The sequence below is a fragment of the Gopherus evgoodei genome, chromosome 9 (genome assembly GCF_007399415.2).
Source record: "Gopherus evgoodei ecotype Sinaloan lineage chromosome 9, rGopEvg1_v1.p, whole genome shotgun sequence".
Classification (NCBI taxonomy): Eukaryota; Metazoa; Chordata; order Testudines; family Testudinidae; genus Gopherus; species Gopherus evgoodei.
The window spans coordinates 57,646,799-57,659,618 of record NC_044330.1 but is presented as its reverse complement, the minus strand read 5'-3'; the positions used below and the strand labels follow the sequence as shown (position 1 = coordinate 57,659,618).

At 46.7% G+C, this 12,820-nt stretch overlaps 1 protein-coding gene across 4 annotated transcripts in view; it reads left to right on the top strand.

Annotated features, from left to right (window-relative positions):
• Positions 1-10,158, top strand: part of SNED1 (sushi, nidogen and EGF like domains 1) — a 121,167-nt gene extending 111,009 nt beyond the window's left edge. For all 4 annotated transcript variants that reach the window (XM_030576533.1, XM_030576534.1, XM_030576532.1 and 1 more), the window contains 3 exons: positions 153-236; positions 841-878; positions 9,591-10,158. In XM_030576533.1, coding sequence (XP_030432393.1) covers positions 153-236; positions 841-877 — 121 coding nt within the window. In that variant the 3' untranslated portion in view covers position 878; positions 9,591-10,158. The remainder of the gene's footprint in view (positions 1-152; positions 237-840; positions 879-9,590) is intronic.
• Positions 10,159-12,820: the final 2,662 nt, after the last annotated feature.

The window sequence follows — 12,820 nt, the reverse complement described above, 5'->3', positions numbered from 1 at the left end:
TTGGACATGACACCAGTCTTTTGATCAGGATTGACCAAACCCTACTCCACAAGCAGACACAGGGATCCAGTGCTTGCGGCCAGGCAGGTCTCTACCCTTTTCACTGTCTGTCTACAGCAAATTGTTCTGCTGTGTCCTCTTTGTGCTAACAGATACAAGAGGGTCTACAAAGTCCACCAGGACATCTGCTACAAGGAGAGCTGTGAGAGCACTGTTTCAAAGAAGACAGGCAGCAGGTAGGGTTGGTTGATAGCTACTGCAATGGCTTTGCAACACTGCAACGTATAGACACATGGGAAACCAGGGCTCAAATTTTCAATAGAGACTAGTCATTATTGGTGCCCAGTGTGAGACACCATTACATGGGGCTGATTTTCAGAAAATGCTGAATGCCTATCTTCTAGAAACCAACTCCTTTAAAGCAGCAAAGCCTGGGCCCTCCAAATCAGTCACAGCTGAAAACTGAGGCCTAGATGCCTGAAGCTGTAGCAAGGGCTGGTACGCTGAAATTGTTTGCATGAGGGGCTGGTTAGGATCAGTATGTGTGTTCTGTTGCTCCTCCTCAGAGCATGAAAATACAAAGCTGAGTCCTAGGCTATCTGGATGTTAGTCACCTTGGAGATGATGTTTGTGGGTGTCTGCCATTGTGAGCAACATTAGTCCTTTAGAAATGATGAGTTGGGTTTATGGGATAACTTTCAAAGTCATGAACTCTGGGAGTCCCATTAATACAGGGACTGAACTGCACCTCACTTCCATGGAAACGTACCTGTTAGTGTGAACAAAAAGAAAAAGGTCAGCTGCCTTGTATACCGAGACCTCTCTCTTTCCTTCTTCCAGAAAACAAAGCAACAGTCACGCACTGAAGAAGCCATAGAGTAAGTGATCTTGCTCCCTGAGAGGCTTTTAGAAGGTTGCTGCACTGAGGAGTCTGCCATCATGCATAGCACCTGCCAAGGACAGATGGTTTCACAACAGGGTGGAGTGTGAGACGATCATTCTCCAGGGTTAAAAGGGCAGTCAGGCAGCCTCCTACCTGGGGAGCTGTAAGAAGCACAGCTGCTAGGACCTCTCCCCAGTCTTTAACCAGAGTGACCATGTCCAAAACCCATGCCATGCTGCTCATTGGTACCTGCGATGGACCACCAAACTACTCCCATGCAAAAATGGCACATGGGCAAGACCACCTCGACCAAAGGCAGCAGAAAGCTGAAATCCATCGCTAGAATAATGCAGAAAGCCCCGCACTGAACAAATAGTGCCCTGGCTCCCTGGAAGTGAGGGGGCCCTTGAATCATCAACAAGCTGGTGTTTGCTATGAATTCTGGCCCCACTGATTTTCTATGTTGATTTCCTCCCCCCACTGCAACACCAGGATCAGCCTCTCACAGACAAACATTTTCTTGCTAGCTTCAGATAAGAGTTAAGCCCTTGGCTTCAAAACCTTAAACTTCACTTGTGTGTGTCTGTGCAGGGCTAATGTAAAAGCATAGCTGGGGGTCAGGTAAGCCACCCTAGATTAGATGGATGGCTTTGAGAGCTCTGAGAAGGGGAATGCTGACCACTGTGCTTAAGCTGGTTAAATATTGCCACAGATACCAGCCAAATGATATAAGCATGCAGTGCCTACAGGGAAGAGTGTGCACTTACTTTATTTGGAGTGGACTCAAAGTTTGACCCTTCAGTTCATCTTTATTTACTGTAGTTGAGTGCTGCAAGGTCTTTGCTTCCTATTAGCCTGGGACTTTTGTCCTCCTTGTAAGAGAATGCTTGCTGTGCCGTCGCTAGTCAATCTAACAGCTTTTACAAATCTGCCATCAGTTGTTGGGGACTATCCTCTAATGGGCCCAACTCCCACAGATCCATCCCTGGCTTCTGACAAAATCTGCCATGCCATGGGTGCAGCAGCGGCCAACACCCACAACTCCAGCTCTGCAGTTGACTGATGGAGCCTTTTCGGTGGGAATGGGCAGCCTGGAGATGCAGTGATCCAGCTTCTGTTGGCAGGATTCCTATAGAGCCCCTGCTCCTATCTATCTATCTACCCTCCCTAGGAGAATGCCCAGGCCAAGGCATATTGTTGTATTTGTATTATGGGAATACAGATCCCTAAATGGCCTGTTGTTTTTGACGTTAGAATTAGCCAGACAAGAGCCTGGTCTATGCTGTGTGGGGGGTGTCAATGTAAGATACGCAATTTCAGCTATGGGAGTAGTGTAGCTGAAGTCAACGTATCTTATTTCGACTTACCTCCCATCCTCATGGCACGGGATCAACGGCCGCGACTCCCCCATCGACTCTGCTTCTGCTGCTCACCTTGGTGGAGTTCCAGAGTTGATGGGAGCATGTCTGGAGATCGATATATCACATCTAGATGAGACGCGATATATCGATCCCCGATAGATCGATCGCTACCCGCCAATCTGGCAGGTAGTCTGGATATACCGTAAGAGAGAGTTCCTGCCTTGCAGAGCTGCATATTAGTGAAATTAACAATTCAGACAAAGAGTGGGAGGGAAAGTGACTTGCCCCAGCTAGAGATCAAGGAATAATGAAATATCGACAGCCATTATGTGCTTCTCAAAACTAAACTTCCGTTACTTCTTGCAGAATGAGAAATGTATTATGTATACTTTAGTTAGCCTATAAACAAGTGCTGGTTGGAGAAGTATACATTCTTTAGCTTTGATATGAATAATAATAAATTTACCTAGTGCGAGGGAGGGAGCTGCAGATGCACCCTAAGGTGCTTAGATGTATTTTTTCCAAAATCTCTTTCTTGAGTGGGTGTTACCACTCAGAAAAGAGATCTTGGCGTCACTGTGGATAGTTCTCTGAAAACATCCACGCAATGTGCAGCAGCAGTCAAAAAAAAGCAAACAGAATGTTGGGAATCATTAGGAAAGAGATTGATAATAAGACAGAAAAGATCATATTGCCTCTATATAAATCCATGGTACGCTCACACCTTGAATACTGCGTGCGTCCCATCTCAAAAAAAGATATATTGGAATTGGAAAATGATTAGGAGTATGGAACAGGTTCCGTATGAGGAGAGATTAATAAGATTGGGACGTCTCACCTTGGAAAAGAGACGACTAAGGGGGGATATGATAGAGGTCTATAAAATCATGACTGGTGTGGAGAAAATAAATAAGGAAGTGTTATTTACTCCTTCTCATAACACAAGAACTATGGGTCACTAAATGAAATTAACAGACAGCAGGTTTAAAACAAACAAAGGAAGTATTTTTTCACACAATGTACAATCAACCTGTGGAACTTCTTACCAGAGGATGTTGTGAAGGCCAAGACTAGAACAGGGTTCAAAAAAGAACTAGATAAGTTCATGGAGGATAGGTCCATCAATGGCTATGAGCCAGGATGGACACAGATGTTGTCCCTAGCCTCTGTATACCAAAAGCTGGGAATGGACAACAGGGAATGGATCACTTGATGATTCCCTGTTCTGTTCGTTCCCTCTGGGGCACCTGGCATTGGCCACTGTCAGACTACTGGGCTAGATGGACCTTTGGTCTGACCCAGTATGGCCATTCTTATGTTCCCTAGTGGATGACATATAGGAAAAAAAAAAAGTAAAATGTGAAAGACAGTTGTAAACAAAAGGGAAGGTATGTAAATAGACCTGATTTGCCATACTCACACAGCTACAGAAGAAACTGATGTTTCTAGAGAAAAAGCTCAGGAAATGAATGTCTCTAAGATGTAATTAACAGAGCATAATAATAAGGACCACCAATACATTCAGGTATATACCCAAACTTTATGGTAACACCACCATTAGACTCTTTAGTAGTGAAGTGTCGTCATATATATATATATATATATATACACACAGGTATCTCGCAACTTACGCGCATTTAACATGCACGATTTCAGTTTTACGCTGAAAGGCCTGGAGTCCGGGAGGGGGCGGGGCCTCAAGTAAAAGAGGCGTGGCCTCAAGATTTAAAGGTCCTGGGGCACCAGCTGTGGCTGGGAGTCCCAGGGCCTTTAAATCACCCAGGGGGATCCCAGCTGCAGAGGTGGCTGGTAGCCCCTGGGGCGAACTAAAGGGCCCGAGGATCCAGCCACCGTGGAGTTTCGGGCCCTTTAAATGCCAGCCCCAGCCCGGCTGCCAAAGCTGCGGGCGGGATTTAAAGGGCTCCTCCGGGCTTTCCACCACGGCAGGAAGCCTGGTGGAGCCCTTTAAATCCCGCCCACAGCTCCTGTGACAGGACCGGAGGGGGCATTTAAAGGGCCCCCCGGTCCCGCTGCCAGAGCTGCTGGCGGGATTTAAAGGGCTTGGGGTTTTGACTGTACACGGTTTTCGCTTTACACGATAATCACGGAATGGAACCCCTGCCTAAGATGCAACAGACCTGTACACTTTGATGGGCTGGATGACAGAAACCCCCTTAGGGTTGCCAACTGATGTACCATGACTACTTCTGTTCCTGCTCTCCTGCCCTGGCAGCTTGTGACTTCAGTGCCCTGCCTGGTTTGCACCAGACCCACTAGCCTGCTGCAAACCCAGACCCAGGTATGAACCAGGTCCCCTAACAGCTGTAGGCTGAATTGAAAGCAGCTAACAGAAGTGTTCCTGTCTTTAACGCTCAGATGCCCAACTCCCAATGGGGTCAAAACCCCAAATAAATCCATTTTATTCTGTTTAAAGCTTATACGGGGTAAACTCATAAATTGTTCATCCTCTATAACACTGATAGAGAGATATGCACAGCTGTTTGCCCCTTCCCCCCCAGGTATTAATACATACTCTGGGTTAATTAATAAGTAAAAAGTGATTAAATACAAAAAGTAGGATTTAAATGGTTCCAACTAGTAACAGACAAAACAAAGTGAATTACCAAACAAAATAAAATAGAACACACAAGTCTATGCCTAATACAGTAAGAAACAGATAAAACCTCACCCTCAAAGGTGTTCCAGTAAGCTTCCTTTTACAGACTAGTCTGGATCCAGCACTCACTCACACCCCCTGTAGTTACTGTCCTTTGTTCCAGTTTCTTTCCAGTATCCTTGGGGTTGGAGAGGCTATCTCTTGAGCCAGCTGAAGACAAAATGGAGGGTCTCCCAGGGGGTTAAATAGACTATCTCTTGTGGGTGGACACCCCTCCCTCCCCCTGTGTAGAATCCAGCTATAAAATGGAATTTTGGAGTCACATGGGCAAGTCACATGTCCATGCATGACTGAGTTCCTTACCAGCCAAGCCACATTCCTGGGAAAGCTCAGATGTGGATTGGTGTCTCTAAATTCATTGTTGGCTTAGGTGGTTCTTCATTGAGCACTTACTGAGAACAGTCTTTTCTCAGGAAGCTGACCAACTGCTTCGCTGAGGCTATTTAAAATTAAACAAGTACATAGTCAATATTCATAACTTCAAATACAAATACAATACATGCATACAAATAGGAGGAATGTATTCAGTAGAGCATAACCTTTACGGAGATATGTTACATGGCAGGTATAGCATAAAACATATTCCAGTTATGTCATATATATATATTCAGAAGCATATTCCTATAAAGGATTATGGGCTGCAACATCACATACACACAGTAAATTTCATAAATATAGACAAAACTAGCCATTCTGTGAACCACATAATATCATGTAAACAGTTACTAATGTAGCCTTGGATATGCTAGCATAGCTCAAGTTTTTCCTTTTCCTCCTTCCTCTTTCCCTGTTAATTCTGAGAGAAAATATTTCATGTAAGTTTCTTCACAATTCTTCCCAAAATTTCAATGTTTTCCATTCAAGGTCTTGAAGGGGCATCTAAAAGTTTCCACTTGTTTTCCAAGCCCTCCCCCAAATCGGCAGCAGAGCTGGGACTTGATCCCAGTCTTCAAGGCCTGTCCCTATGGCCTGTCCACTCCCTACCCATGCCTCCTTGTGGCAGGCTGCTACACAGGGGTGAATCTCATAGACTTTGAGGCCAGAAGGCACCATCATGATCATCTCTGAACTCCTGCACTAGTTTAAACCTGCAAGTGACCAGTGCCCCATGCTGCAGAGGAAGGTGAAAAAACCCCAGGGTCTCTGCCAATCTGACCTGGGGAGAAATTCCTTCCCAACCATAGAATCATAGATTCATAGAAGATTAGGGTTGGAACAGACCTCAGGAGGTCATCTAGTCCTCTGGGGCCCAAAACTGGACACACTACTTCAGCTGAGGCCTCACCAATGTTGAATAGAGGGGAATGATCACATCCCTCAATCTGCTGGCAATGCCCCTACTTATACCGCCCAAAATGCCATTAGCCTTCTTGGCAACCAGGGCACACTGTCGACTCATACCGAGCTTCTTGTCCACTGTAACCCCTAGGTCCTTTTCTGCAGAACTGCTGCCTAGCCATTCGGGCCCTAGTCTGTAGCAGTGCATGGGATTCTTCCGTCCTAAGTGCAGGACTGTAGACTTGTCCTTGTTGAAACTCATCAGATTTCTTTTGGCCCAATCCTTTAATTTGTCTAGGTCCCTCTGTATCCTATCCCTACCCTCCAGCGTATCTACCACTCCTCTCAGTTTAGTGTCATCTGCAAACTTGCTGAGGGTGCAGTCCACGCCATCCTCCAGATCATTAATGAAGATGCTGAACAAAACCGACCCCAGGTCCGACCCCTGAGGCACTCCACTTGATACTGGCTGCCAACTAGACATGGAGCCATAGATCACTACCTGCGTTGGCCCAATCCTCCAATATGTCTAGGTCACTCTGGACCCTATCCCTACTCTCCAGTGTATCTACCTCTCCCCTCTGCTTAGTGTCATCTACGAACTTGCTGAGGGTGAAGTCCACGCCATCATTCAGATCATTAATGAAGATGCTGAACAAAACTGACCCCAGTTCCGACCCCTGAGGCACTCCACTTGATACTGGCTGCCAACTAGACATTGAGCCATTGATCACTACCCACTGAGCCTGATGATCTAGCCAGCTTTCTATCCACCTTATAGTCTACTCATCCAATCCATACTTTTTTAACTTGCTGGAGAGAATACTGTGGGAGACGGTATCAAAAACTTTGCTAAAGTCAAGATATATCACATCCACCGCTTTCTCCATATCCACAGAGACAGTTATCTCATCATAGAAGTCAATCAGGTTGGTCAGGCATGACTTGCTCTTGGTGAATACATGTTGACTATTCCAGATAACCTTCCTCTCCTCCAAGTGCTTTAAAATGGATTCCTTGAAGACCTGCTCCATGATTTTTCCAGGGACTGAGATGAGCCTCGCCAGTCTGTAGTTCCCTGGATTCTCCTTCTTCCTTTTTAAAAGATGGCCACTATATTTGCCTTTTTACAGTTGTGCAGGACCTCCCCCAATCACCAGGAGTTTTCAAAGATAATGGCCAATGGCTCTGCAGTCACATCAGCCAACTCCCTCAGCACCCTTGCATGCATTGCATGGACTTGTGCATGTCCAGCTTTTCTAAATAATCCTTAACCTGTCCTTTCACCACTGAGGGCTGCTCACCTCCTCCCCATACTGTGCTGCCCAGACAAAAAAAGCATTGAGTACTTCAGATTTTCCATATCATGTCACTAGGTTGCCTCCCCCATTAAAGGTCCCACACTTTCCCTGATCACCTTCTTGTTGCTAACATACCTGTAGAAACCCTTCTTACCCTTCACATCCCTTCCTAGCTGCAACGCCAACTGTGCTTTGGCCTTCCTGATTACACCCCTGCATGCTCAAGCAATATTTTTATACTCCTCCCTAGTCATCTGTCCAAGTTTCCACTTCTTGTAAGCTTCCTTTTTGAGTTTAAGCTCACTGAAGATTTCTCTGCTAAGCCAAGCTGGTCGCCTGCCATATTTGCTATTGTTTCTGCACATCAGGATGGTTTGTTCCTGCTCCCTCAATAAGACTTCTTTGAAATACAGTCAGCTCTCCTGGACTCCTTTCCCCCTCATATTAGCCTCCCAGGGGATCCTGACCATCAGTTCCCTGAGGGAGTCAGAGTCTGCTTTTCTGAAGTCCAGGGTCCGTATTCTGCTGCTCTACTTTCTTCCTTTTGTCAGGATCCTGAACTCGACCATCTCATGGTCACTTCTGCCCAGGTTGCTACCCACTTCCACTTTCCCTATCAAATTCTTCCCTGTTTGTGAGCAGCAGGTGAAGAGGAGCATGGCCCCTAGTTGTTCCTCCAGCACTTGCACCAGAAGTTGTCCCCAACGCGCTCCAAAAACTTCCTGGATTATCTGTACACTGTTGTATTGATCTCCCAGCAGATGTCAGGGTGAATGAAGTGTCCCATGAGAACCAGGGCCTGTGATCTGGAAACTTGTTAATTGTCCTCAAAAAAAACAACCTCATCTACCTCATCCTCCTGGTCTGGTGGTCTATCAGATGCCCACCATGACATCATTCTTGTTGCTCTCACCTCTAAACTTAACCCAGAGACTCTCAACGGGCTTTTCTCCAGTTTCATACTGGAGCTCTGAGCAATCATACTGCTCTCTTACATAGAGTGCAACTCCTCCAACTTTTCTCCCCTCCTGTCCTTCCTAAACAGTTTATACCCATCAATGACAGCGATCCAGTCATGTGAGTTACCCCACCATGTCTCTGTTATTCCAATCACATCATAGTTCCTTGACTGTGCCAGGACTTCCAATTCTTCCTGCTTGTTTCCCAGGCTTCTTGCGTTTGTGTACAGGCACCTATGATAACTAGCCGATTTTGCCCTACTTTCTCAGTATGACTCCGGAGGGCTCCCCTGTTGCACCCTCTTCCTTGTGTTTCCTCCCCGATATCCCACTTTCCCACTTACCTCTGGGCTTAGGTCACCATCCCCTGACAAACCTAGTTTAAAGCCCTCCTCACTAGGTTAGCCAGCCTGTCTGCAAAGATGCTCTTCCCTCTCTTCGTTAGGTGGATCCCATCTCTTCCTAACAATCCTTCTTCCTGGAACAACATGGTCAAAGACTCTAAAGCCCTCTCTCCGACACCACCTGCATAACCATACATTTACCTCAACAATTCGATGGTCCCTGCTTGGGCGTTTTCCTTCAACAGAGAGAATATGGTTCTTTCAACCCAAATATGGTGATCAGTTAGACCCAACACCAGACATCAGGGAAAGAATTATCTGTAGTAACTGAGAGCCCTCCCCATCTAATCTGCCCCATTATCTTTATTTTAAATATTACTTGTCGAACGGGGGAAGCACAAAATCAAATGCTCCACCCCACCCCTTGCTTGTGCGTATGACCCTGCATCCCATAGCTTTGCCTTTCTCTGCTAAAGCAAATAAGTGTGCACTAACAAACACTAGGGGCCAGATTTACACACTTGTCAATTGCAACTAGAGAGCTAAACCCTATAAAAAGTGGCAGCCCAGAAATCTTTACGACCCAAAGGGCCAAAACTACCACTGACTTCAGTATGGAAAAGGGGACACATAGGAAAGCATTAATACTGTTTCCAAGCTCTCATGGGGCAAGTACTCTCCATCAGCCAAAGCCCATGGGAGCAAGAGTGGGTCACTCCCTCAGACCAAACGGAATTGAAGTTGGAGTGCTTTCAGCTGATTCTAATGTTCTCTCTCTCTTTCATAGGGTTCAAAGCACTAAGAGCTTCCATCTTACCAGATCTAAGGGCTTTCAATCACCAGGAAGATTGGATCTACAAATAGTGGGGGAGACCTTCCTACGTGGAGTCACTGCCCTACCTTCTCCTCCAGCCTGTTAGGGACACACTCAGACTGGCACACCACACAGTCATTTCCCCTCTCGGCAGCAGGCGCACCAGAGCCCTCACACGGGCTTTCCTTATTGTGGATGCCCTTTTTCTCATCACCAGACCCCAACCAGGGACAAGCAACATCACATTAGAATGGCTGACTGTCTCATACGGGGGTTCGCCTATCTTCGTAACCCAGGCCTGTTCATGTGAGTCCCTCCTCTGCATGGGCATTTACAGGGCTGAAATCCAGCCCGCTCTTACCAACATATGCACCAATCTGTTAAATTACAAATCAAGTTTAATGCAGCACTACACTCCTTAGCTATGAACTGACACCTGACCTACAGAGCCCCGGCAGAGAGGTAAAATATTCCCCTGCACAGTCCAGTAAAAAAAATCCTATTTCAACTGATGTGGGTGGAAAATAAAGAAAGTAGTAGACACATTTCCCCTTCTTTTGTACCTTAAATGTTTGGTTTTTAAGAACACTGTGCTGAATAACAGGCAATATTGGCTATTTTCCTCAAGTTATTAATGTTTTAACTGAGTTTCAGTGTGTAGCTTAGAAAAACGTCTATAGCACCTAACGATGAACTTTTTTCCTCAAAAAAAAGGTGAAAACTTAGAAATGTGTTTGCTCCCATACTCATTTTTATAGCACATCAACACACTGGTCTATGAAATCATTCCAGGGCACTGTAGCTGTGTTCAGCAAAGAAAATGTTTAAAGTCCTTATCTCCAGCTGAAACAGATTTAGTAAGTGTCCAGAGCATTTGTCAGCTGTAATTCACTTCTCTGCAGCTGTGTATTTTAAACCAAGCAGTACCAGGAAACTGACACACACACTGATACAGCTGTGACACCAACTGGCATCCAAGCACTAATTCCCTGTATTACTGCAATGGTGCTTAGGTATTGGCAGCAATACCAGCTGGGCAGGCTCAAGGAAAGCATGTCTGGCTTTAAAGATTTCCTAGCTTTTGAGAGTTTGTATGACACTAGTTACACATAGAGTTGTGTATTACTATACACAGTGTATATTATAAATAAATACACACCAGAGATATAGCTTAGCAATGGTACTAGAGTGTTGTTTCAGGAGCAGTATATGGGTGCACCTCTAGGAGGCTGTGACTCATGGCGCAGGATACAGCAGCCTTTCCCCACCGCCTAGAGCTAATAGTCAAGGGGGTGTGAAGTGTAAATACAGTTTCTTTAGCAAAGGAAAGAATGGTTCTGAGCAGAACACAGCACAGGCATTAAGCAGCTCCCCTCGGCAGGCGTCCTCCCTGTTCCGAGCACCTTGCCAAACACCTCTCTGAGCAAGAGAATGTCAGGGTGCTGAGGAACCTGGCCAGCCACAACAGCCAACTGGAAAATCAGGCTCCTTTCCAGGCAGTGGTGGTAATGAGGAACTGAGGAAAAATCAGTTCACGGATCTCTGCTGCAGTGGAATATTCCCTTTGCCTCCAACTCCATCAGGCCACTGCCATAGAGATCAGGCACAAAAAGGACTCACTTGAGAGATGCTGCCGGAAACCAAACTGGGAATTGGACGGGTTGACAGGTAATAAGGTTTCGTGAGGGCCCGCCCCACAACTCTAGAGTCCCAGTTATCCTGAGCTCATTTCACATGGGAAAGCTTAGAATCCCTAGCCCTTAAACACCCTTCATGTGGCCATGGGGGAGGGGTGGCAGTGCTTCTGGGACGTGGGAGGAAGCTGTCCGACATCTGGAAAGCCCTTGTCATTACCTGGGGAGAGAAGAGGAGGGACCAGAACACCAGGGGTCAAATCATCCAACATTCCAAGTCAGAATGACAGACCCCGTTCCCCAGGTGTTCTGTCACCTGAGTCCAAGCTGGCGGCGGACGAGAAGGACGTCCAACCCTTCTGCGATGCTGCCTGGAAAACGGGTCACTGAACGCATCCGCAGACAGTGTGGTTCAAAAGAAGTCTGCAGCTTGTTAAAATCTCGAGTTTTCATGCAAACCTATCCCTTTAACTGGAAACTAAAGCAATCCTGCAAGCAGACCGTGCATGTTCCCTTTCAGTCCAGCTATGGCACCCTTTGAGCTACAGGACAGGAGAGTAGATCTCTGGCTGCAATCCCAGGAGTTGGCGCGCCCACCCGCCTCATGTTCCCCCAGCAAGACCAGCATGTTTACATGCACTGTCAGCCTGAGAGCTGCTGCCCGGAACAGATCCATGGCCTGGCAGCAGCAAGGCAGGTGCAGCAACTTGCTCCCCTTCTGCCATACAAGGAGTCTCCACTCTTGGTATGTGTTGTAATGTAGCTACCTGAGAGCTTGCGCAGCAGCGTCCAGGTCAAACCATATGCTACACAGAGACTAAGCACAGTATGTAATGCAGCAGAAAAAGATTTTATCTTGTTCAAAAAAATTAGTTATTTTGTTTTTTAAATAAAAATACAATTGCTAGCCATTGGGTCCTTTGTTCAGTGGGTGGTGGGGAAGAGGCAGAGGGAAGGGGAGAGTCAATCCCTTTTCCCCAGCGCACAGTGCCCACGTGCGCCAGAGACATCTCCTCAGCACCAGCCAGTCACGTGCCTCACATCAAACCAGTCTCTTGCCCCCCAACCTACTCACCAGCCTCCTCAGCCCACAACCAAACCACTTCTCTTGAACCAGCAGTTCACTTGCTCACACAACCTGTCTCCTTTCCTGGGCCCAACCCCAAGCTCTCTCCTCCTCTCTTGATCACTCACCCCACATCCGTCTCCTCTCCTGCCTCTGAAACTCAGTGGGCTCTTTCCTTCCACAGTGAAAAAATCCATCATCTTGTCCTCCTGAACTCTGATCCCAAGCTCCCCCATCGCCTCCCCTCATTACAGAGCCCATGTGTCTCAGTCTCCAACCCCAAAATCCAGCTTTTCTCTAGGACCTCACACAATCCAGCCCCTCTACTTGGGGCCATGCTAAACATTTACACTCCCTACAGCAGCAGACAGCTCTCACGTTTCTGGTTCCTAGCAGGCGCAGCCATCCCTTCCTCCCCTGACAGCTATCCTTGTGGGGGAAGGTTCGGGCAGGACAGACCTGTGCTTGCGCAGCATTTCCTAGCACTGGCCCTGGCCACCATT